This window comes from Nesoenas mayeri (genome assembly GCF_963082525.1).
Source record: "Nesoenas mayeri genome assembly, chromosome: 6".
Lineage (NCBI taxonomy): Eukaryota > Metazoa > Chordata > Aves > Columbiformes > Columbidae > Nesoenas > Nesoenas mayeri.
The window spans coordinates 37161638-37187578 of record NC_137545.1 but is presented as its reverse complement, the minus strand read 5'-3'; the positions used below and the strand labels follow the sequence as shown (position 1 = coordinate 37187578).

At 39.7% G+C, this 25941-nt stretch overlaps 1 protein-coding gene across 1 annotated transcript in view; it reads left to right on the top strand.

The window, feature by feature from the left end:
- Positions 1 to 12252: 12252 nt before the first annotated feature.
- The window catches only part of TMEM163 (transmembrane protein 163), a gene marked incomplete at both ends in the record, with an annotated part of 91561 nt that continues 77872 nt past the window's right edge, over positions 12253 to 25941 (top strand). The window contains 2 exons of the mRNA XM_080346941.1: positions 12253 to 12406; positions 17505 to 17624. Of these exons, the coding sequence (XP_080203067.1) occupies positions 12253 to 12406; positions 17505 to 17624 (274 nt within the window). The remainder of the gene's footprint in view (positions 12407 to 17504; positions 17625 to 25941) is intronic.

The following is a 25941-nucleotide window of genomic DNA, read 5'->3' as shown; positions in this document are numbered from 1 at the left end:
ACTAACCTTTTTCATATGAAAATCTGATAACTAGTAATAAGATTTGCTACCATTTGTGAAGTTCTCACATTTTGGATCCTAGTAATGAAATATGTATGCTTATAAAAATTAACCAATAATACAATTAACGGGAATAAATTTCTAATATTACTAACCAACTAAAACCTACATTCAGTCTCTTCATTTCAAATGACAAAAGGAAACCAGTTACTCTAATTCAGTGGAACTATATCCTAGTCCGTACTTGCATTTTGTAGGCGCTTCAAAAATATCACTGAAATGTAGTTAAATGACTTCTTAAATTAGTCTTTTATACGTGGATCTCTGTGTTTCACTCAAAATCTCAGGATTTGGTTCATTCTCACCTCTATTACTATACTTTGTATTTACAGCCTCTTTCAGACACTCACCTGCTTGCTGGGGACGTGGCCAGGAAAGAACAAAGGAGGAGGGCTGCCACAGCAAAATGGACCTTCTGCTATGTTCCCATGGAGACTTCATATTTAATTCTTTTATTGGTTTGGTGAGAGGTTTTTTATGGTGTTTTTGTTTTGTTTTGTTTTTTTCCTAACATAAAAGCCATATATATGCTGCAAGTATATTTTGCCCTTTGGGAACCAGAAATAATAATATTCATACATCAATTTCTGGATGCCTATAGTTAGGTCCAGTGGAATCATGAGTTTACCGAGACCTGTGCTGCCAGGGATAAAACAGGATCCTTTACGGAACCAGTTGCCAAGGATTCACTCCTCTTTCCTTCACAGCCTGGCTGTTGGTCACTGACTAGAAGTACAGACACTATTGCAGGATGCTACTGCAATTCCAAATGTATGAAGCCCTCCTCCTTAGTTAGTGGTGTCTCCCTTTGCTCATAGAAAAAAAAGGGGAGCAAAGCCCCCAGGTAAAAACACGATCTTGCAAGAGCAGAGTGTGAGCCTGAACTGGTTGGAATAAGTAAATGGTCCCATACCTCAGTGTGACAGGAAGTGATAGAAATTAACACCAGCATTAACTAGTGTTACAGTCTCCATCATACAGCGATGTACCTCTGAGCTGATTCCAGCCTCTGCAACATGAGCTGGGGATTAAGAAAGGAGAGATCAGTGCTGCGAAAAAGATGGATGCTTGGCCAAAATTTCCTGGCACTCACCCTGCTGACGTAGTCTTTGAAAAAAGTTTAACAGCATTGTGGTAGAGGGCAGGTATCATGACATATTCTTTCATAACAGTGTTACAAAAGAGTTGAATCATATTGACTATCATAGACAAATACAAACCATAAACACTTGTATGTAAAAGAATGATATATTGCATTATCTACAGCCATGCACTGCATAGGACAGTTAAAATTCTAGTTTATTAAAGCTCATGAGGTAGCATGAGTAAAATAAAGTTTTAAATAGAAAACACAAATAGTTTAACAGCCTGAATTTATGGCAATGTCTGTGATAAGTTTTTACAAGTGGCATTGGTAGTCCTCTTCACAAAACCCCAATGCAGAGACAACTCTAAGCACAAGTTTAACTCCTTTTCTATTACGTTTGCCCACAACGACAATTTAAAAGACCTGTTTAATACCAAGCTAATATTTACGTGTTTTCTTGGCCTCGGATGCTTTCCCATTACCAGCCCAAGCTAACTGAACTGGTTCATCCAGCTTGTATTCTATACCCCTTCTTAAAGTTAGCTGTTATTATATTAGATTATCCCTTTCCAGCCTGGAGCCTCTTACTTTCTACATGAAGAATCAAGAAGAAAGCCAGTTCAGAATATGGAATGCAGGGAAGTGTATCCTAAGTAACACATATTTGAGCAGCAATTTGATGCACCCTCTTTTGTGAATACTATCTCAGTTCTGGAAGACAAGTTTAAAACAAAGGATCACCCCAGAATACAGATTTAAAATTAATACCCATGTACCTACACACACTAGCACGCGTAAAAAACAACAGCAAGCCTGGCATGAAAAATTTGGGCCTTCCTCTCACCACATTGTTCTCCCTCCGTGATTCCTCTTTTCTACATCTCTGGCTTTGTTACTTGTCCCTGTTTCATCTCCTTCCTTTCCATCTCCCAGACCACTAGCGCTGCTCCCTTGGTTCTCACATACCAAATCCTTGCCATTGCCTTCTTGCTGCCAGGACTGCTGATCTTACCTTGTCCAGTCACCACAAATCTTGGGATTAAAGCAAAAGTCCCACTAGTCAGTTCTTGGGAAGGTATTTGACCTTTGCTTCACATCAGATGGTGCTTCGCTGGTCAAGAGCTTAAGTTCTACAAACCTCACTCTTGAGCACCATATAATTTTGTTAGGGATCACTGTTATCTGGGTGGAGGAAACAAAAGCATATCTATATTTAAACTTGAAATGATAAATTATTCTGATAATCTATCCTGAATTAGCTTCCAAATAAAAAAAAAAAAAAGCTCATCTGAGGTTCTTTATTTACAGCATTCTTCAGCATTGCAGCTTTACTTAGGACACTTCCTATCACTTCAGTTGAAGCCATGTAGCCAAAAAGGAAGGAATCTGCAACACTGAAGTCACTCTTTAAAAATTAAATGCAGAAAAGGTTGGAAGAGTTTTATTCTAGAAGACACTCCGCACACAGGATCAGATACTGTTGCCATGGCTGACTTCCTTTATTGCTTCTGAGTAAATCCATACTTGATGCATTACGAAGGGATTGGGTTACTGTTAGGTAGAAATAGGTCAAGTGATTTTTGAGACACAGTTCTTTCGCCCTTGCGAGAGCTCTTAAGAGCAAGCACGATAGATCACTTCTTATTTTTTAAATCTTTAGCATGTGAAATTATGGTTAAACTCATAAATTAACTTGTAGTTAATGCATAATGCCATCTAGTGGAAAAATCAACAAGTATAGATGCAACAAGTCTGTCTAGATATTCCATGCAATATGAATCTAATTAGTGTGGCAACCACTTGACAGTCTTAATACTGAATTATATTTAAAGAAAAAGGACTATAATTTAATTTTAAAAACTTTCATGAAAAAAATCTTCACAAAATTTAAATAGCTTCCAAAGATATTTTATCTTCAAGGTTAAGATATGCAAAACAATCTCAGTGAACTTGTATTTATAATGATTTTAGGATGTGAAACAGACCTTGAAAGGCTTTTGATTTTCTTTCGTAATTTACTTCTATTTAGAGATTGAATTTTTTGGTCAAGAGAATTACACGCCCTTTAAGTTGATAAAAGAGGCAATTCAAGGAAGTTTACTGATACACCAGCCAGAACAACCTGTAGTTCCAGAGCATTTCAAAATTAATGATCTTAATCTTTATAACTATGAGGTCACCTTTTTATGCTTCTGGATAAAAAATGAAACAGTGAAAAAGGAGCCTCAAAATCAAAGTTATATAAAGTAAAGGAAATAGGGTTGTCATAAAAAGACTGGAGTAGAATAAAGGGCCTACGGAGACTGTCTGTATCAGATAAGTAATATACTCCATTAATAGCTCTTCTAAAATGAACAGGAAAGAAACAATCTACGAGGAGTAAGTCATCAGAATTTTATCCTTCATAAAAAACATATCACTTGCCCTTTTTTGGTGAATAAACCTGCTCTTAGTCCTGAATTAACACTGTGTCTAAACTGCTGCACATTTTGTGTCAACCTATTTTGATATTACTTAATTTATAATTTACTGGGTAAAACCTTAGTTAAATAGCCCTTGATGTTTATATCGGTTGAATCATACAAGTGTGGGCCTCAAGGACCCTATGGAAATCATTTAGTTCAACTCTCTTCCCCAAGGAGGACTATAAGCACCACTATACCAGGTCAGCTGTGGCTACCTGTGGCTTTTTTGCTAGCTGAATTTATAAATCAATCCTTCAAGTGGGAAGAGTCCATCAGCTCTTCCATAACCACTTCTACTGCTGCACTAACATCATAGTGAGTAATATTTTCCTAATGTCCTGTCTCAACCTCTCAAGACACAGTCTGTGACCACTGGCTCAGGCCATCCATTCTTACAATACTGCTTATTTTTCCTCGTCAGTTTTGAAAGGGGAAGAAGAATGAGCAATTCTATTGAAGAAGTAAAAGAGATTTTGGACAGAATAATGAAAAAAACCCGCATCTTATGGGCATGAACTGATTGTGTGTTCCAAATTCTCAGTCTCCATACAAAGTTCCAATAAATGAGCCAAGATAGTGCTGATGCATAGCAAAGTTGGAGAAGTGTAAGTTAAGAGCCAAGAAGCAAAAGGCCAGATCTATTTTACAACTCAATAATAGCTATACTTAAGCACGAATAACCTCTGATAAGTATTGCCTGATGTAAAAATGATTTTGGCTGCTCTGAGAACATAAACTGTGTTCCTCTTGTACATGAAATGTGCAGTGGGTCTGTAAGAATATTTGGGGGCTGGAACTGACACAGTGAGGCCTTTATCTTTGTCACACATATGTGCTATAATACTTGTTAAAAGTCCAGCTAATTAAAACACACGTCACCTTACCCCGTTGCATCTTTATCTCACCTTTGTCTGAACGGCTGCTGACATGGATGCCACAGAATACAGATGGGGGCACTCCTGCCCAGAACTGCCATATTGCCATGTTCAACTGGCCAATTGGAAGTCCCACCTACTAAATTCAGCTTGTCAATCCAACCTACAATTCACCAGCCAGAAGGGCAAGATATAGTGCTGGTACATCACATTATCAAAACAACAATTGAATATTTCTTTGTAAGCAATGAGTTGAGTCTCAAATGAAGGATTACATTTATCGAACTCAAAGTGAAACTGAGGTGATTCAGGGAAGGGGTGTAAAACCAAAGTTGTTTCTTTTCCTTCCGCAAGCCAGCTGTTGCAGATTTTCAAACTTTATAGAAATATACTATTTTCTTTCTGACCCAAATACAACTCATAGTTGATGCAACCTGAAAAGTCATTTTATGTTGCATCTCCTGCCAACGAATTATACAGACATCCTAAATATGACAAAACCCAGACATATGAAATGAAGACACTTTGGTACAAAAATAAGGCAATGTCTATAGATAGTTTTTTCAAATTAAGCCAACAGGTGAAAAAATCAGGTACTTTTGGACACACAAACCCCTTCCTGAAGTCATGCAGAATGTACATCTAGCTACACTTTCTGAGCATATTAGTGGGAAACTAATTACACCAGTTGGTTTAATAAAACATACTACTTATTTTTACAGATCTGGCCTCAGTTTGCCTAAACTTGTAAATACAACTACACCCAGTATGTAGTCCAGTGATAGCTGTGATAGTCAATGAATAAACTGAATCCAAGTATATAAACTTTGTCAGTAAAATAAAACCTCTTAAAATACACCTTTTCTAATAAAATAATGTGAAAATCAAATGAAACTTCTGCTGCTGTTGAAGCACATCTGCACCACGATACTGAAAATATGTGTACTCTTGATGGTGGAGGGGAAGCTGTCTACAGTATGATGTGACTGCCTGTCCCTTGATTACTTTTAGGCACCATCGACAGCTTAAGAGAAAATTTGAAGGAGGCAGAAATTGAATTTTATTATAATCAGATTAAATTATATGACTGACATCTCCCTCTTCCTTTTTGTGTACGGGACAGTTTTATTGCTAAAAGCCATGTGCAAAGCCATAGTGCTGCTAAACGTAATATAGATGTTTTAGTAGGCTTACTAACCAACTACCTTATCCATAGGATAGATAATTGCGAACATTCACAGTGTTTTTAATCATGCTAAATCAAACAGAGGGATAAGCATTGGCTTGGCAATAGGAAAAGTCACCCATAATGAAAATAATGTTTTGTGATTTTGCATTTCATGTTGTGGTCAATCATATAAACTTAATGGAAAATTGTGTATTATTTTTGAAAAGATATAGGAGAAAACATGAAGTTACGCAAATACATTAGATATCCCTAGTAGTTAAGATGCATTTGGATAGGAATTATCATAAAGTGATCATAAGTCATTGGATAAGTTTATTACAAAATTATATTGACTTTTGCTTCCTAGGAATTTCCTAGCTTTCTTTTTTTCTTTTCTTTGATGCACAAATTAAATCTCAGCTACTTACACTCATGTCATCTATTAGACTATGGTTAGAGTCTCACTAGAAGATCTTTCCACATAGCATGGGAAGCAGAAAATAACATGTTTGAAATAAAGGCATGTAGTCTTGCCTGACTGCATAATGTTTCTCTGAACAAAACAGTAAGTTTAGTTTTGGTGGGTAAACCTTTGGTTTCCCGTATTTCCACAGCAAATTTAACTCAAATTAAAAACCCCTTTTAAAATACTTTCAAGATGGAAAGTACTTACTGTGAAAAATCTTTTTCAAGATCTTCTGCTTACTTTAAGATGACATATTTTGTATTCTATGTTTGTATTCTTCCTTTGTTGCCATGATGGAATTTATTCATGCTTGTGGCTCTTGCTAGCTTTGGCATCTTTTGCAAATATGATCCTGCAGCAACATCTCATAGAGGAAGAGTAGGTGCTTCTATGAGGTGTCATCACTCACCAAGGTCACCACATGCTGTATTCTCTCGGAATCATATTATAGGCACTCTTTCATAGCCTGAGGGAAAAGATACTGAACTATAATATTCTTTTTTTCAAAACAACATTCTGGTTATTTTTGACGTAACATTATTCAGTCTAAAAATGCCAAGAAGAGAGATGATTTCAATTTAGACTCTATTTAACCTCTATTTAACCAGTGCAAGAGGAAAACACTAAATGACCCCCACGTACTAGATGATAATTTAAGCATGCTCTGCAGTTTAAAAATTAATGTAGAATTATTGTACTAACATCATAGTTATTGTTTTATTTTAAATTAAAAAAATAGCATGACTAATACCAGGCTGTGAAGTATTTAGACCAAGTTAAAAGAACCTACTGCAGAGTTTCTCATTCTGTTGACCACTGAACATGCTGTGGGACTACAGGTGATCTAGAAAACAACAGCAAAATACACCTCTGCCTCTGCCTACATGCCATCAAGTAAGCCAGCAAACAAAAGTAAAGTTAAAAAACATCCTGCAAAATCTAGTCTAATTTGTATTTGTTTGTAAAAGAAAACTATGGTAGTGAATCTCGCACAAGATGGTTAAGAGACTATTAAAAGACTAGGTTCATGAAAAAAGGCAGTGAAATACAGAACCTAGAGGTTTTCATCACTAAAGAGACTTATTTAATGTATTAATTTCAGCAGAGGACACATGTCTAAAAGGCAGAGAATGATCGGAAGTATCTTACTATCTCATCCACAGGACAGGCACAAAATGGTAGCTGTAGTGCAAACTATCAGCGCACTTAAACAGCATAAACACTTGAAGGTGTTGCCTTTAGGAATACCAGCATAAATAATTCTCAGACTTTGGTCCTAGAGGAATAACACTTAAGATTAAGATCTATAGTGATGACCTTTACAGGACTGATGCCTGGCTGTTCGTTTAGAATTGGATTGGTCCTTGGTTTTGTTTCAGTTGTGTCTCCTGTAAAACTGAATGGGGATGCCATTGCCTCCCGCTGTAGTTCCATGAAAGGTATATTGTTGAAAGGAAGAAGTAAGCATTTTCTTTTGAATGTCAGGCATGAGACATCAACAGACCAAACTGATAAACCACCCTGGCTTACACTAGCACTCCCTGACACTGTAATACAATGCCAGTGACAAATAAAGTATTTTGTTGCCAGAAAAAGGCAGCTTTGTGTTTAATATGTGTATGAAATGCAACCCTGCAAACAAAATGGTGAATGGTGACAGTATAGTTATTTTGCTTCCATGCCTTTAAACATACTAAAAAAACAATAATTGGGCCAGCTGACCAACTCTTTCCAAATATACAAGAGTGCTCTTAATTTAAGTGCTGCACTTAGGATGATGGTCAATACGGAACATTGACTAGTTAACATCAATGAAATCAAGCAAACTTCCTTCTCAGGAGTCTCTGAATGCACCACTGTGTTCTGCTAATTCAGGTGAAAACATTCCAGTCAGTAGCGCTAAAAAGAAAAGGAAAAACAGAAAGTCCAGAATAGATGCAGCTCTCATTTTTAGAATGACAAATGAACATATATAATGCTAACACATCCAAAATTGCTTACAATGAAAACAGATTTATTTCAGCTCCACATTGACTGAGGAGGAACTGAAAGTGTTCTGCATTCATTCAGTGACCAATATCTCACTGACAGACCAGGACCTGTTTTGCCATTGTCACCCATTGGTTCTACTTTCACTCTACACGATGCAACAGCACCACATTCCTTCTGCCTTTTTGCACCATGCTCCTCTTTGGCATCCCATAATGGGTGCTGATGGTAGTATGGGAATAGCATTTAAGTGAACCAAAGGGACTGTGACTTAGGAAAGTAGGTCTACCTACTGCCCAGAGATGGCTTATTCCCTCAGGAAAATGTCTTAACTTGAAAAAAAGAATAAAATGATGGACCTAATCTGATTTTCTTCAAATATAATTGAAGTTCTTTCTCTGACTTTACTGAGAAGTTAGAGTGGGCCTGGAGGAAGAGCCTCAAATCTGATTGATATGTTTCATTTATTCAACAGATGGAAGGAGGAACGGAAGAAAGGAAGGAGGAATGGAAGAAAGAAAGAAACCACCACAAATAACTACAGCAAAACCAGACCACAGACAATCCAGACAAAGAAAAACAACAGAAATTCTCTTCAAGGTTGCTGTGGTGCAAGAAACCTCCATCATGTTTGGAATCACCTTTCTCTGGAAGCAAAAATATTATGGAAATTATAGGCAGTTCCCACCGGCAACGAAGTTCTGCAAATGTGTATTCATCCTGCAGCAGACATAAAATACAGGATGGAATCAGTCTATTTCAATTGATCCAGAGATGTGTTTGTTTTTGGTTTTTTTTTAATCGATTTTGGCTTTTCCTTATTCATATCCAACAAAGGGAGGTTTGAGGGACCAAGAAATAAAATCATATAAGAATATAGCTATTCCAGTCAGTCCTTTTTCCTCTTCAATGACTTTGCCTATAGGCTTCCTACACAAGAAGTCCAACAGGGCTGGAAAACAGGATCCACGTCTTTAGAACCCTAGCCCTACATCTTTACCCAATGGAACATATTTTGGGTGAAAGAGGCATCATGGGAAATAAGTGGCAATGCTACCAAGTAGCTTCCAGCTGCTATGATATGGCAGTCTTTCTGCTTCTTAGTAGCTAGCTTATATAAATAACGGTCTGATTTGAAAGGCTCTTCATTGTGGATCTGCTTAATGTTTTGAATTTGTATTTGCTAAATGCAGAGTATATTCCTTCTCACATGAGGACATATTTGAAAGCACTAAAGAGAATCATTTAAAAGAAATTATAATACTCCTTGCAAGCCTTATAGTCTTTGCTATAGCCTGAACACTGTAACATTTATACAGATGGAGACAGCTGCAGTCCCTGCCAGACACAGTTTTATGTAAGAACAGCAAATGAGAAGAACTGAAAAAAATAAAAAGGAACATACTAAAGTTTAAAACTTGTGGTTTGGTGTTCCTAGTTCCAGTTTTCCTCCAAATTATTTGGAAACCTACCCCTTTCACCTCCTTTGAAAGAAATGGAGTTAAGAATCTCCAGGGACTTTCCTCTTGGTTTGATTTCTGGAAGTTATAAGAATACCACAGTAGCTTAGAGAGACTTACAGAAAGAAGTTAGTGGCCAAAGGGAGTCACTGGTCACTTTTTCATTTATGTACTGAACAAGAAAGTTCCTACTGGAATGGATCAGATATTAACTATCTCCCTAGAAGAGGAAGGATCCTGCAATAATTGTATTAGGGAGCATTAGATCTATTGCAGTAATTTCAAGAGACTCTTCATGGCTTGTACTGGATGCACTCTGCACGAGAGAGTGTCTCCCCAGACTCACTCACCAAAGGTTTCTGTATCCCTGGGAGGTCCTGAAAAGTTATTTGGCCCCAATCCCTTGTCTGTGACCACGTTACAAAACTGGTTCTACCCATTTAAAGATTCTCACTTTACAAACACATTTGAAGTGGTAGAGAGACATGACAATTTGTTATTTATGGCAAGTAGCAAAAGGTAAGTCTTTTCTACTCTTCATTCATTTCCCACATGCATACCCATACAGATCTTCTCTTGTATCTCGTAGGTTCAAGGCCGCCAGAGCTTAATGAAGAACCCATAAAGAAAATAACTGTACTTGTTTTATGGAGTTACTGGTTTTCAGCCCTTCCCAACTCAGCCCAAACCCAAAGAACAACACCTCCCTCAGAAGAACTCACTTGTGTTTGCTTACGCACATGAGAACCTCTCTTGACATTAACATCAAATAGGCACTTTGTAATTTTGTATCCATTGCGTAAGGGAAAAGAAAATACATTTGACATTGCTTATATTTGTATTAATGCTGATCCAACTAGAAGAGCGAAAGCTCTGGGATCACAAAGGGTAGGATAGCTAAGGGTGAAGATGAAATTCAGGCGAGAGGCATGAAGACTTCAAAACAATTTCATATAGTAGGTATGGTAGACTATACACAAAGGAATTGTATGATTAGGTAAAAAGCAAACACTAATTCCTAACACCACAACAGCCATCGCCTTTCTACGAGGTTGCCAGAATGCCAATCAGTTTCTTAAACAATATTTTACGTCACTTACCTTAACATTTACTTATATTTACTTTTTCAAATAATTTATGCTTTGAAATACAACTGAAAAGATTTTTAAAAAATACATACAGCATTGAGTAATTTATTAAAATTAAGACATTTTGGTAGCAATGTTTCACTAACCATTCCCAAAGAGGTATTACTAAACTATGCAAAACTTTTATAAGGCTGACACCAGCAAGATTCTGACAGCTTATGAAATCATGTCCTTATGCTAGCATAAATATTAATTTCCTGCTGGCCTTTCTATACTCCCCAAATTTGCTAATTTCTCAAAAGAGAAAGGCAACCTGATCTTCAGATAACTTAAGTGGGAATTATATCCATACATATGAGCTGAGGACCTGCTCTGCAATGTCTGATTGTCTTCTGACGTTTTCTTAGACCCAAGCCAAAATACAACGCAGTTTCAAAATTCATCGCATGCTAGTGAGCATGCATCTGGGAGATATGCTAGCATGGAAAATGCTTTTGTTTATTTGCACCTCTCTATCTAGGCATTAGAAACCAGCAGAGAAGCAGGCAGTTCTGGCACAGATCTATCAGTAAAATTATAATTATTATTATTATTTTTTACATTTCCGTTCTCCTGAGCTTTTAGTTTTTTCCCTATGTTATTCTGCAGCCCTAGGACCACCAGGTGAGCTAAGTGAGACCGGCCCAGAAGGCCAAGGAGACTCCAGCTCTAATCAGCATGAGACTGCCATGTATTCTAGGCCAGCATTTAGGCCAATATTGGTAAAACCAACTGTCAGCGTAACAAAGTATCAGTGCTGGGGAGTCTGAGGGGTGCGTGTGTGTGTGTGTGTGGCAATTCAGCTCTGATATTGAAGAAAGGGTTATGGCAGATGGAAAACGAGCAAACCCCTGAGCAGAGAGGAGTGCTGGGTCTTTACCTGTGTGAGGGGAGGTGAGGCGAGGCAGCGGGAGGTGTTTGCCTCTCGTTCTGCTGTGCGAGGGCTCCGGGTTTGGACACTCACTGGACAACTCTTCTCCCTGAGGGAGTCGGCAGCGGGAGGAGGAAGCTGAGGCGCACCACGGCGAGGGGGGCTGACGGGTTTCCCGCTTCTTCGGCCCAAGGTCCTGCCGCACCTTCCGCAGGTGCCTGCGGGCTCTTGAGGGCGAGGAGCCCCCAAGGGCGACCCACCAGAGCCCTTCCCGCCAGCTCTCCTGCCCTCACAGCTGCCCTCCACACGCCGCTCCGCACGGGGGCGAGCTGCCGCCCGGCCCTGGCTCCCGCCCCCGCCCCGCTGCGGAGCCGGGTGCCGCTGCCGCCGCCGGAGGTGCTCCCCGGGGCGGGGAGGGGAAGGGCAGCGCGGGGAGGCGGCACCGTTCTCCCACCTGCCCCCCCCCGCTTCCCCTCCGCCGCCGGCGAGGTTAGTGATGAGGCGGCCGCGAGGAGCGGCTGTCGGGGAGCAGCCGGAGGAGTTTGTTTGCTGCTTGTCGCCGTCTCCCTGATGCTCTGAGCCGGAGTCTCCTCCTCTCCCCGGGCTCGCACCCGGGCTGGATGCTCCGCTCCTTCCCCGCTTCGCTGCCACAGTCGCCAGCCGCTTCCCGCCGCCCCGCAAGACATGGAGCCGCCCGCTGCCCCCCTGGACACCACTCCGGATCCCGCCATCGTGCAGCCCCCTGGTGCCAGCCCGCCGGTGCCCCCCCGGGAGCAGCAGCCGGAGCAGCTGCGGATCGGGGAGAGCGGGCAGTTCAGCGAAGGGCTGGAGGACAGAGGTGAGCACCCGCCCGTCCCTCGCCGCCCTCCTGCACGCTGCCCTCCTGTGTGGCATGTCCCATCGCGTCCCGCCGCCCCGAGACGCCTCACACCCACCCCCGGCAGCCTTCCCTACGCTGTCCCTGCAGCGGCCTCACGCCTGGCTCTCCCGGACTCATGCCCTTCTCCTCATTCCGCCACAGCAGCCCTTCCCGCCCCCTCTTCTTCAGCGCTGGGCAGCCCCGCACCGGCTCCTGCCCTCCTAACTGCTCCCAGCGGCCGCTCTCTGCTCGCAGCCGCCCGCCGCGCTTCTCAGCGCTCGGGGCTCCTCCGGACCCCGTGCTCTTCCCTCACTCCGCGCCTCGCCCGCCGGCCCCGCTCCCGCCTCAGCGCCCCGCCGCCTGCCCTCCGCTGGCACCCGCTCAACGTTCTCCCCCACCAGCCCGCTCCGCCCTCGAAGCTTTTCCCCTGTTTAGTTCCCATGCGAACGCCCCGCGACAGCTTTGAAATATTTTTATAAACTCTATCCGTGGTTGTTCCCACCTCGCCCGAAAACTTGCCTGCCTGGCGGGGAAGCGGGTGCGAGTGGCACATGGCGCAGCTCCCGCTGTGCAGGCGAGGGGGAGAGCCCGGGCCGAGGGGCGCAGGGGGCGGCAGGGCCCGGGGGGGGAGCAGGCAGTGCCGGAGGGTTTCTCGCCGCTGAGGAGAGGGAGGCCGCTGAGGGTACCTGCCGGCGGGGCTGCGGCCGCCGCCCGAGCAGGGGCACAACGGGGCGTTCTGTGGTGGCTCAGTGCGGACCAGGCTGGGCAGTGAGGTCAGGGCACTTTCCTTACCCCTCATTTCCCTTCCATAGTGTATAATGCACTTGCATGCAACTCGTTTTTTTAAAATTATTATTCGCCTAAATATCTGACTAGGGATGAAAAACCGCCTGTTTCCAAACGGTGTTACTCTTTAATGCGAAGCACACCAATTTCGGGCATCTGTTCCCGGTGTGTGAGGCGCTCACTCACCGGCTGCCCACAGAGACAGCTGCCATTTTAACCCTGCCCATTGCCCTGTCCTCCTCAACGCCTCTTCCACACAGTTTGTCTCCATTTTTTATTACATGTACAGGCTTTCTTTACCCTCCCTGTTGAATTTTCTTCCTTTCTGTTTTTGCTTTCAGCATCCCAGAGTCCCTTTTGTATTCTCAGTCTTCATCCCATCCTACACACGACCCCTGTATCCCGTGTTCTTTCTTCAGCTTCACAAATGTCTGTGCTTGCTCGCAAACCATAGACACGAAGTGGAGAAGTAAGGGAGAAGAGCAGTCACCATCTTCCCTGACAGGTTTCAGTCATGTCCGGGCTGGGGACAGCCCTTTTCCAGGGGTTTCCTCACTGTCACCAGCAACAGCAGGGGACAGACATGGTGACTGAGGGCAATTTGAGGCTTTGGTTCTATTTTAAAAAATGGGTATCAGGAATTTTGATTATAGTTCAAATGTGGAAGTGCCCAGTATGACAGAGCTGAAGGTGAAAGGTGGCAATTTTGGTATTAAGGGTAATTTCAAAACGAGAGTGTCTGATGTACCTAACCTTATCTCTAGGAGGGAGATGAGAGTAAAGCTGCTAATTGCCTTCTCTGCCTTCACATTCTTTCTATGGCCCTTGCAGTAGCTTTCTCTTAGCATTTCCTATAGTTGCTAATTCCATCTACCAGGATAATTCCCAGTCATTGTAGAGGAAAATCTGGTATGCTTTTTGCAGGTTGTCCCTGTTGAAATTGTTACAGTCTGTCCTTCTAGATTGTACTTTTTCTTATGATCCTTTCCAATGAATCATAGCTGGTCCAGTTATAGAGATGATACTTCCATGTTTGCTAAAAATAAAAACTAAACCTAAATTTTGGGACAAGATATTTGCTCTTTAAGAGCTCGATCCAAAATCAGTCATAATTTTGTGGATGAGGTCCTTAAATTAACATCTTAGAGGAACAATTTTTCTATTAGCCTTATCTCTTCCACAAATTCTAACTTGACATTTTAAAATGATCCGTTAGCCAAATAGAAAAGTACTTCTGGTAAGTCAGCATATGGTAAAGAATATCCTAGAATCACTTTGCAAATATGCCAAGCTTGTGTTCTGCAACTGTTAGGCAGGTTTTTTTCTCCTGATTTTTTTTTTATGGGAAGAAAATCTGTTAATATATGAAGGTACTGAAAAATAAAGTAAAAATCCAGTGGATTTAACCAGCTCATAATCTTTTATTTACCTTAAGGATATCTATGTGTTAAATAAATTAAAGGCAATAATACTACTCACTATGTTAATTTCAGGGTGAGGAATTTTATCAGTAGGTACTAGCTTTTTTTGTAGCATTGCAGATCATACTGGAAGATTATCTTTCAGCCTGCTGTGGATGCTTAGAACTTGTTTTCTTATGGTCAGTGGGAAAAATATGGAGGCTTACCTTGTGAATTGTGTTGTTGCGTGTAAATTAATGAACTGTTGTTGCTTCTAAATAATTTCATCCTATGGGCTTGGTGGTCATGTGAATGAGTTTGTATGTTTGTGTGCCTTCCCCTGGGACACTCGTAAGAATAATATGATCTTTCCCAGGGATAAAAATTGTAAATACAGAAAATATATTTGAATTAGTTTAGGAAGGAAGGGATCACATCTCTGATAGCTAGAATATGCCAGCCATTTTGAGAGAGCAAGGGAAAGACATACACACACGGCAGAAGTGGTTCAGTTTTGTAAGGATTGCAGTCTCTGTCATACTGGACACGTGCTTGATGTGTGAATAGTAATCAGCAGTGCTGCACTAGTAGTGGGGCTTATTAATTTCTCAGCTTAATTAGGATATTATTTGATTTGTAAGTATCAACTGTGTATGTTGGACTTCCCAGGTAACAGTGAGCTGTAGCGATGAATCATAGCATGGCTTTAAAGAAAGAAACAGGTGAAGACGTCTGTCATTCTGATCAGTATTTATTTCAGGTCTGGAATACCGAGAATCAAAACTGGCTAAGAAAATGTACTTTGTGTTACATTCCAATATGATTTGGGCTGTAATTTAAAATCCGTGATTTGGGGAGGGGGCATGAGGGGTGAACACATCAAACCTGATATGATGTGTTTTCTCTAAGGTTATATTAGTAGAAATATCTCCTATATTTCAAGATGTGTTATTAAGTTACCTCCTATCAGACAGCAGCTAAACTGCTGATCATTATATGTAGTGGCAGATGATAGGCCAAACGTTGGGGAAAAAAAAGTATTTCTTCACACAAATGAAAGTGGGCTGTGTGAGAAATATCTGTGCAGTATTATCAGTAAAAGACTCAAACCTTTCAGAGTTGTCATCTAGTAGTTTTCAGGTATTAAACAGACAAAGAACACACATAATAAGAAACACATAGTTTCTATACAGGGACTAGAAGTTTTCTAGCTTTCAAGTTTGGAAATTCTTTTCCATTCAGAAAGAGGGGAATGTGTAACACAAAATTGAGGTAATATTTTAAATCTTCTAAAAAGACAGTACAAGCATGATATTCCCACAGTGGCTTTCTGAACTACCAGAAGGAAACTCTCTTTTTTTTTTTTTTTAATTGTAATTGAGGTGAAAAAAGCATGGAGTATTTTTCCAAGACAGTGTGAATCCCACCAATTATGCTAGGATTAGAACCAGTAATTTTGACAGACATCAAGTGGCAGAAAAAGGTCTGGTGGCTTGAATTGTGAGCAGCCCTGGATGCCTGCCCCTCTGCTGACACGTGGCTGCCCCTGGGGCAGAGATGGCTGATTCACTGCAGAATTGATTCCCAAACCACTGCAGTTTTCAGCCAGTATATTTCAGCCAGTATATTACTGGCTGAAAATTAATATCTGTTAATAAACTGGATGAATCTGGCGTGGATTTGGGAGTACACTGATAACCAGATCAGGTGTCCCTGCCTTGAAAGTGGCAAGAGCCATCAGAGAGAAAACCGGGGAAGGTGAGGATATCAATAGCTTGGGCTGTTACGTTTTAATCTGCTGCTCAGTCTGCCAGAGTCCCTGTTCTCAACCCTTTGTCTAAGACATTAGATGAGCTACTGAGAGGTTGTGCTATTAAACCAGTGCCCCAGTTCAGTGCATTCAGTGCAGGCAAATCCCTCTGAAAAGTGATTATCACCAGAGAGGGGCCACCGACATTTTCTGGAGTAATTTGTTAAGAAATATAAAAGCCATCAGGAGTTCTCTCCAGTTAAGTACATTTGAGCTGGAACTTGCTGGTGAAAAAGAATGTTGGTTTCAGTTAGATTAATGTATTAAACACAAAATAATCTGAATGGGATATACAGAAGGCAAATATGTTAAATTCTGAGTGCATTTCAAAAGTGTCTTAAGACCGAGAGAATGAAAACTGAGGAATGTTGTTATTTTCTTCATTTTTAACCTGAATTCTGTGTGATTTAAGTTGAGTGGACAAAAGACTTCCACAAATTGAAAGCATCAAAAAAGAAAGCAATCCCATTCCCTAGTGTTCAACAGACTTCTGTGCTGGTTGCAGTGGGGACAGAATTGGTTCTTCAGTGAGTTCTAGATGGGGATGTGCTCTTACCTCACATGAAGGACATTATGCTTGAAGAGGTCTTTTCAACAGTGGTAGCTTTGATTCTAAAGCATGCCTGCTTCTGCTTTGATGCTCAATGTGTGCAGTATGTTCCTGTGCATTGGTAGGTTATTTTGCAGAGACTGGTGAGCACACGTGTTTTCTCCTATGTTAATTATGTCCAGGATCTTGAAGTTCTGAAACAAGTTTTGATCTGAGTATAGGACTGAGCCCTTTCTTGTTTAGATGTACAGGTGCAAAATGTAAGTGATGTGAATTTCCATAACTGCCCTACAATTGCAGTGCTCTTTTTAAGTGACTGATGTGTGTGAAATCAAAACAACTTGTGTGTGCTCTCCTTGTGTACTCATATGTTTCAGGTGGCTTTATGCACTTAACCTTTATAATGTGAGCAGGATTTGATTCTGTATGTAATATAGAATGTAAATATGTGATCTAGGTCTGAAGTAACACAGCTGTGTTTTTAAAAGGAGCACTGTATTGTTCATACCCTCTTTGCTTATTGCTTATCAGGTTTACTAGAAAGCAGTACAAGGCTAAAACCTCATGAAGCTCAAAGCTACAGAAAGAAGGCATTGTGGGTTTCCTGGGTCTCCATTATTGTCACACTGGCTCTTGCAGTGGCTGCATTCAGTGAGTATTGGGAATATTTTAAATCTTCACACCTTTTCCTTCTTTTCTTTTCTTTTTTCTTTTGGGCTCTCAGAATTTCTCACTTTGTAGAAACTTTCTCGTGTTTTTTCTTCACAACTGCTAAAGACGTTTAGATTGCTTGTGTCTGCATGGTGCTTATAAATTAGTAAAACTGTTGTTTTTTTTTCTGCAGAGGACAGGGTTGTTGAAGGTCAGAGAAAGAAATAGTAGATGTTGATTCCTGTTAACATTTATGCATGTGGAACTGTTCATTTTACAGAATAGTGTAAAATTCATTATGCAGTGGATTGCCTTTAACCAAAGAGGTCAAATATGACAAGTCTTAATCCACCTGGGATTTGTAGTGGGAACGCTGTAATAAAGAATAGTGAATTGTAAGGGAGAAATATATAATTTATCTGTATTACATTGACAGATACCGAAACACAGTGCTAATCTGGAGGAGAAATAAGTTTCTTTTTAAACTAGTATTTTTGGTTACGTTTCAAGACATTTGTGTAGATTACCTTTACACAAATAATTAAAAAAAAACCCCAAACACTTTTATGTGGAGAAAATGAAGTATATTTCTTTCATTTTAAAACAGAAGAAAATGCTACATTGTGTAAATAAATATATATCGTCGTTCAATGCAAATTTAAAATACCAGTTTTCTCTCTTGGTCAATTAAGTAATGCTGCATGACTATAAGGACAAAAAGAAATGTGGAATCTGGAACAAAAGCTTTGCAATAGCACATTCTCTGTTGAAAAGAAGGAAAACCAGAAGTGACTGGATTTACATGTTTATATAAATAAAAGGAAAGCTCTGTCTAGGAGACATCTGAGATGTCTCAAAACATCATCCTTCAGCTTAATAAAGACAGACTTGCTTTTTTTTTTTGTTTTGAAGCTGCAGCAGCATGTGTTTTATTATTCTAATTTGCAGTGTACAACCTGCTGCTGGAAGTTGGTGTCAGCTCCCAGGAGAGATTATTAGAATCTGACCAAATGGTCTCTGCAAATTCAACATACATTACTCGGAGCGATTTATATAGAAACACAGGTACAATAACCTGATTCAAAAAAAGAAAAGAGAAGAAACACTTAAAAGCAGAATCTAACACTGTAAAGAACTTGAATGTTACAAGAAAGCAGGACATCTGGCTTTCCATTTTGTTCTGCTTCATGAAAATGCAATAGTCTGTCTTTGCTACTGAAGCAACATAAAAGTAAGTACTGTGTTATAGAACAATTTTATTACCTATTAACAATACAATTTTAGAGAATAATGAGAAATGGCTTCATTTTATTTTACGTTTTCATTTGTCAGATTTGCAAGACGTAAGTATCAAATGGATAACTGAAATACTCCATTTCTTTTAAAAGGGTCTTTAAAATTTTTTTCTAAGATTAGTAAGGCTACCTGAAAGCTTTTATTTTCCATTTTCACTACTCGTGGCACCCTGGCAGTGTTTAGAAACTCTACAAAAAAGCCCAGCAGAGAAGGTAGTCTCTGCCTGGCTGTACTGTGACTGCATACTCAGCTGGAGTGGATAGGCATTGAACAACTGAAATCAGCTGTTAGTTGACTAGTTGTATGTCTTTGGAATGTATCTTTCCTCATGGTTTGAAGGGGCTAAATTTATGAAGAATAAAAGAGCACAAATAAATAAAAGCACACAAATACATGTTAAATCTGTAGAAACAGACTCTTAATAGACAGTTGACAGTTAACTTACATGTCACAAAAGCATTGCCAGTGCTTTTGATCTGCTTAGTATTAAAACTTTTTAGTCTTTGAAGAAAATAATTTTTTCTGGAATCACTTTGCTCCCCCACACAATTTCAGCAGTTCTGCTCAGTTTATCATCTCACGTTGGCTTCTCTCTTCCTTTGTGCTGTCCTTTTGATGGGTTCTTCTAGCCAATCCATAAGTTGGGAGACATGCTAGGTGAGCAGGGTTTGCTACCTGCTTGATATAAATGACTAGTTGTCACTTTGGGGTGTCTGACACTGCCAGTTCTTTGCGAACACCTGCTATTTAAAGCATCCCATTCTTGTTTTGCCTCTTGTCTGTAGCGGTAAAATGTTAGCAATGCAGCCCTGATGTTCCATTTCAGTCAAAAATGGGGCCTTGCTATGCTAACTGTCAGGCTACACTGGCTGTGTTCTCACTAATCTTTCTGATTCCCTATACATTTTCCTATAAATTTCTGTTTTATCCTCTTGTATGCTTCAAAATACTTCCTTGCAAGTGTATCTTACAGTGCTGCTTTTGCAACAGCACACGATATAGTGAGGATATTAGACCAAGGAACTGACATTGCTTTATAACTGTAGTTAGAGAAATGGAGGACATGGAGGGTAAGAAAAAATACTAAGGGAAGTGATAATTGTGTGCATGGTCTGTGTGGAGAGTGGGGAAGTGATTCAGGAGCGTCTTTTTTATGGTCTGCCCCCTCCCTTGGGTGTTGCAGCTTGATCACTGTCCTTCCTCTCAAGACTAGTATATTTGCTTCCAAAGTTATATTTTTCCCGCATTAGAGTGAGTTGGAATGGGTTATCTTGACTGGTATGAGATATTTTCTTTTGGGGGGATTATACTGATGCTCCAGCTGAAGTTTTGCTTGGTAATATTGAAAGGGATGGATAAATCTCATGTTGACCTGAATACATAAAGTGTTTTCCTTATTAGGTAATGATCTGTGGCACAACAGGTGTGAGATCCATTGATCTGAACTGTGTGTTAGACTTAGTATTAAAAAGAAACTATGTGGAATGTATTATGAAAGTGTATACATTCAAATTATGATATATACATATCATTATTTGATTCATAACAGATACATAGTAGATATTCTCTCTGGGGTGGACTTTTCTGTTGCCTGAAATATTGTAACACAGAAGATGAAACGCTGATGTATGCATCAAAATGTGTTTGGTCTCTTTAGGTTTGGAAATCTAAACTAGGCTAGGCTAGGCTGGAGCTGGACAGCTGCTAAAGGGAAAATTAAGTCATCATCTTTCATTCACTAATATTGAGAAGCAGGACTTACACAGACTGTAGAATCAGCTGTTTTCCTTAGCTGAAAGAACAGATCTCTTCCTGTCAGGTATTTAATATACCAAATTTTACCACAGAAATGTTACATTTCTAAAAGACCATTTGAGAGATTTGGTTACTGTCTCTAAGTACAGCTCCTGTGCTCTGCGGTAATGGTTGTGTTCCCATTGGCTTTGAATGCTGTTGAAGGTGTTACTTTCCAGCATATATTTGGCCAAGGCTTCAGTAAAATCTTTATAGACGTAAATCTGTAAGATCCTTAGGGTCAACGGAGCGCTATAGAATCGTCTTTAATGACCGAAAGTTAGGCTCGCTTAGAATTGGTTATGCATATTCTGACATTTGTGGTTTTGTGCAATACTTTTATGGTGGGATACTGAGCAATGCCTGAGAAATAAGTTCATTTCACTTTTCATTTTGATGCTGCCTCAAATATGTATGCTTGTAGAATTCTTATAAGGAGTGGATTTCCATTTTTATAAATATGTAGTCATAAACTGAGACTGGGCATGATAAAAATTACTAACATGAACATTAATTTATTCCTCAGCACCCCAAGTAAGTACTGAGATAATAATTTCAATATAACTACTTGTTTCTGTTTTACAATAATACAAGAAAAGAATGATAGCATAAGATGTATGTCATTTTTTTGCAACATATATGTGTAGTATAAGGCTCCAGTCTAAATAAGTTCATAATAACAACTATAACTTCTCCTTTCTGTAGCTGTAGTACTGTAGGTTCATACTGAGCCTAGTTTCAGAATTGTAACAGAGGATGAGGGACTATTATGGTGGAATAGAACTACAGTGCTTTGAAACCCATTGCTCTTAGTTTTGTGATATTTATGTTGCTAAAACATAACTTTGAAAAACATTCAAATACAGCTTTTGTCGTTACAATTTCTGCTCAAGCAGCTAATGTCTGATAATACTGTCAAAGCAGAAAACAAAGTCTCGTTCTAGCTGGTATTTCTTGTCCAGTGTAGACTTGTGATTCACAGAATGTAGTTTGTTCATTCATCTTCCTGATTTGATTAGCTACAATTGCTTCACAGTGAATGGAGTAGTCATATCAATATATCAAAACAATGTATAGGCCAAATTCTGCACTAAAATCTCTCTTTGTAGTCAGGGGTTGAGTAAAGATTTAGAATGTATGCCTTTGTAACTGTAGGCTTTGTAAAGGGCGTTCATGAGGCAGCGGTCGACATGGAACTTGCAGCCAGCATGTCCCAATGTGGTCAGGTGTGCCTGAAGAGGCTCTGCATGTGAATGGTTCACGGGAAGAGTTGGTGCTGGGCTGTTTGCAAAATGCTGGGGAAACAGCAGGCAGGTTGTGAAATCTGTCCTCAGGGTTGCTTTAGAGATCACTCAGACATATTTATGGGTTTACCTTTATAGAAATACCTGAAAACTTGAATGCAACTAATAGGTCCATGATTTGATGTCCTATCCTGGTATTTAGTCCGGTGTAGTAAATATGCACTGGCTTTTTTGAGAAGGTGAATTTTATTCACTGCAAGAAAGACACTGAAGTGCCGGAGCACATCCAAAGAAGACAATGAAGCTGGTGAGGGGCCTGGAGCACAAGTCTGATGAGGAGCAGGTGAGGGAACTGGGGCTGTTCAGCCTGGACAAAAGGAGGCTGAGGGGAGACCTTACCACTGTCTATAACTGCCTGAAAGGAGGTGGTGGCATGGAGGGTGTTGGTCTCTTCTCCGAAGCAGTAAGTGGTAGGACAAGAGGAAATGGCTGCAAGTTGAACCGGGGGAGGTTCAGATTGGATAGTAGGAGAAAATTCTTCACAGAAGGGGTTGTCAGGCATTAGAACAGGCTGTGGTGGAGTCACCATCCCTGGAGGGGCTTAAAAGATGCATAGAGTGGCACTTAGGGATATGGTTTAGAGGTGGTTTTGGCAGTGTTAGGTTAGTGCTTGGACCTGATGATCTTAAAAGGTCTTTTCCAACCAACATGATTCTATTAATCTATATAGTATATCAGATGGAAACTTGGTAGACACAATTCTGTAAGTGGGAGTATTTTATAGGATTAGCTATTGGTTCATGGTTAAGATATTAGAAAGAAATACAAAGAAACTGATTTTATGATTTTATATACAAAATTATTTGTGTTTCAAAATTAATTACTGGAAAATAATTTATTAAAGTGATGTTCCACTTACTGGAGTTTTGTTTGAAATGCATGGTCCATACGCTCAGAAATGTCACAGTAGAGCTTGCTTTCAGCTAAAAGCTTCGTCCCAGTTCAGACTTTCTAACAGGCAGATTTAAATGCCAACAAGCCTTAGATAGTATGGATCCAGGTGCACTTTCTTCATCGGAATGACTAAATTGAGCCATGAAATCTCATTTTGATTAGCTGTAGGACATGACTGCTGATCCTCCTCCCCTATTATGCTACTCTGGTGCACTGCAAATGGAGTTACATGCGACAAACATTGAGCAATTGAAAGTGTTATCCCCTGGATGCTCAGATGTGGATATATTGATGTAATCTGTCACTCCTTATCTCAGGCATACTACTTGGACAACTGAGTTGGGGAGTGACTATATTAATTCATTGATGAATATATCATTTTCTCAGTGACCCATTCCTATTCTTGCTTGAAAAATTAAATATATATGGGCTTTCCCTTATGTTTGCACAATACTTAGTATACCCTGGGCACAGCTGTGAATAATAATACTAATAAAGAACATAAGTGAAAGCTCATGGTTCTGAGGCCCTTTAGTTTGGATATCCAATTCAGCATTCTTTAAAGGTCACTGAATTTCAGACAAATGATGGGCATTCAGAACTCTGACCTGTTTGAGAGTGTCTCAGCTGGGTAGCTAAACAGAATTCTCCAGGATCACTGACCACATAAAAAGCCTTGGTCTTGTTTTCTCTTCCAGGAGCTATACAGAATTGCATTTCTCACTCCTAAAGACCTGAGGGATTTTGTCTATCTGTCTGTCTGTCTATCTGTCTGTCTGTCTATCTGTCTGTCTGTCTGTCTGTCTGTCTATCTATCTTTTCCCCTCAGTGGAGCACATTACATTTCTTCAGAGAGTTACATTTCAATTCACAATACCATGCAGACCCTTAAAACCAAGTGGAGGCTAAATACAGAATAGAACTGATGTGTGATAGGATGCAGATCCCACATTTTGCATGTTTCTCAGGGCATTTCATTACATCAGTTACAAAAGGACAGATGCTTCAGGCCTGTAGTCTCACAGAAGGGTTAATGAAATATAGAACTTAAATCCCCAAGGTAGCGTTCTGATGTTGGTGACACTTGTGCAACCCTATCGTCCTCGTTATAGTTGCATCAATACAGTCAAAAACAGTTTGATCCTAAACGTGTTATACGTAAGATCTAAAGGACAAAAAAAATCCATTGCCTGTGCAGCACTGGCAAATATAGCCTTTTGTATAGGTCAGTCTGTACTTACAACAGCAAAATGCAATTTTCATTCACTGAAAATGAAATGAGAGGCCAGTAAGGGCATGATTTTTTTTAGGCATACAAAAGTCTAAGTGACTTTCTTGGGAGGAGAAAATAGCATATGGATGTCAAGTTCAAGACTGATAGCTGTTGAACAGAAGTATAGGTCTAAAATCTGCAATTCTTCACACATCATGAAATCTTTTCCTTAGTTGGCAGGCAAAATGATGATAGAAGTCTGAAATCTGGAACAGGCTATATAATGATCTCTGTCTGTGTATTTGAACAGTAAACAATTTAAAAAATTGTTGCTGTGTTGGAGTTTACGTTTAAATGCTAACCTTTAAAACGTATGTGCCTGTTGTATTTTTGCATTAGAAAATGGCAGTTTAATTATTCTTTGTGCTAAGTACCAATTCCTTCCTCGTGAGAGATCATCCCAAAGGATTCTGAAATTAAAACAGGATGCTGATATTGAGGGAATACTAGCACGATAACAGCATTTCATGAAGAATGAGGAACACACAAGTATGTTAAGTCTAGGCTATTTAGTGTAAAAATCATAACCACAGCTCTTTCCCGTTTTTTGGTTTTTGTTTCTTTTTCTTTCTGGGATTGTTGTTTCTTTTGTATAAAAATCTGAAAGAAGTCTGTGCATTATCTAGACTAGTAAGAACAGTAACATCCTTTAAATGAGTTAACATCCATATTACATAATTTATACCATGTGAAATAAATATAATATACATGTTATAATATATATTATATTTATTTTATAGCAGGAGATTTTAGACACTTAAAATTGGTCTTCAGTTTTGCCATCAGATTTCTGCTGGGATTCCATTAAAGGCAACTTTGTGTTCGTTGATTCAGAGGTTCCAACTGTGAAAAAACAGGTGTGTAGCAAGGCACAATATACAAATATAACTAGGCAGTGTTAAGTAATTTGGCTGGTGTCATGGATCCTACTAGTATGCCTGAGAGAATTATACTGTGCCATAAGAGGTAGATGTAGGTAGAAGGTGAATTTTGCAAATGGGAATAGAAGAAATGAACATTAAATGGGGAGGGTTTGGGCATGCTGCTTGGCAATAGTGGGGTGATGTGGGAATTATGTGCCAAACAGCCATCCCTAGCCTGTAGTGGATGAAAAATGTCTGTTTTGGCTAGAAGTAGACAAAAATAGTTAGAAAAGGATGGAATATTATGTTTATTGCGTGTGATTAGTATTAACTGTTGTCTGTAAAAAACTGTTCGATTTTTCTGTATAAAATTGAATTAAAACTATTCTCTAGTACAAGTTTCAGTTGCTGCTTTTACTTTATTTGGTATATCACATAGGTAAGTGGTTGTACATCTGCCCTTTAAAGGAACATCATTGCAGTCTTAAAAGTCAAATGTATTTCCAATCGATCACTGTAGTATCGGTTCTACAGAGAGGTACCTCAGCTGTTGCAGGCTTATCTCTTGTGCAAAGGCATGAACGTGTTAACAGATTTCTTTATGAAAGCCTGATATACCAGTAGAATTTGATTTTCATAGATTATCAGATATTTCCTATGCTCTGCAACTTTAAAAATGTGCTTCTTTGCTTATTGGCAACGATGAACTTGTAATTCTTTGTATCTGGAGCTGAAAACCAAGATTAATGGAAGAAAATGTTTAATATTCGTTGTACAGTATCACTTTATTGTTTGAAATTTGTGAGGTTGTAAAGCACTACTGAGTTAAAACACGCTTCTCAGGCAGCAATGAAAGTGATGAAAATCAGAACAGAGCTTTCTTTTCCTTATGT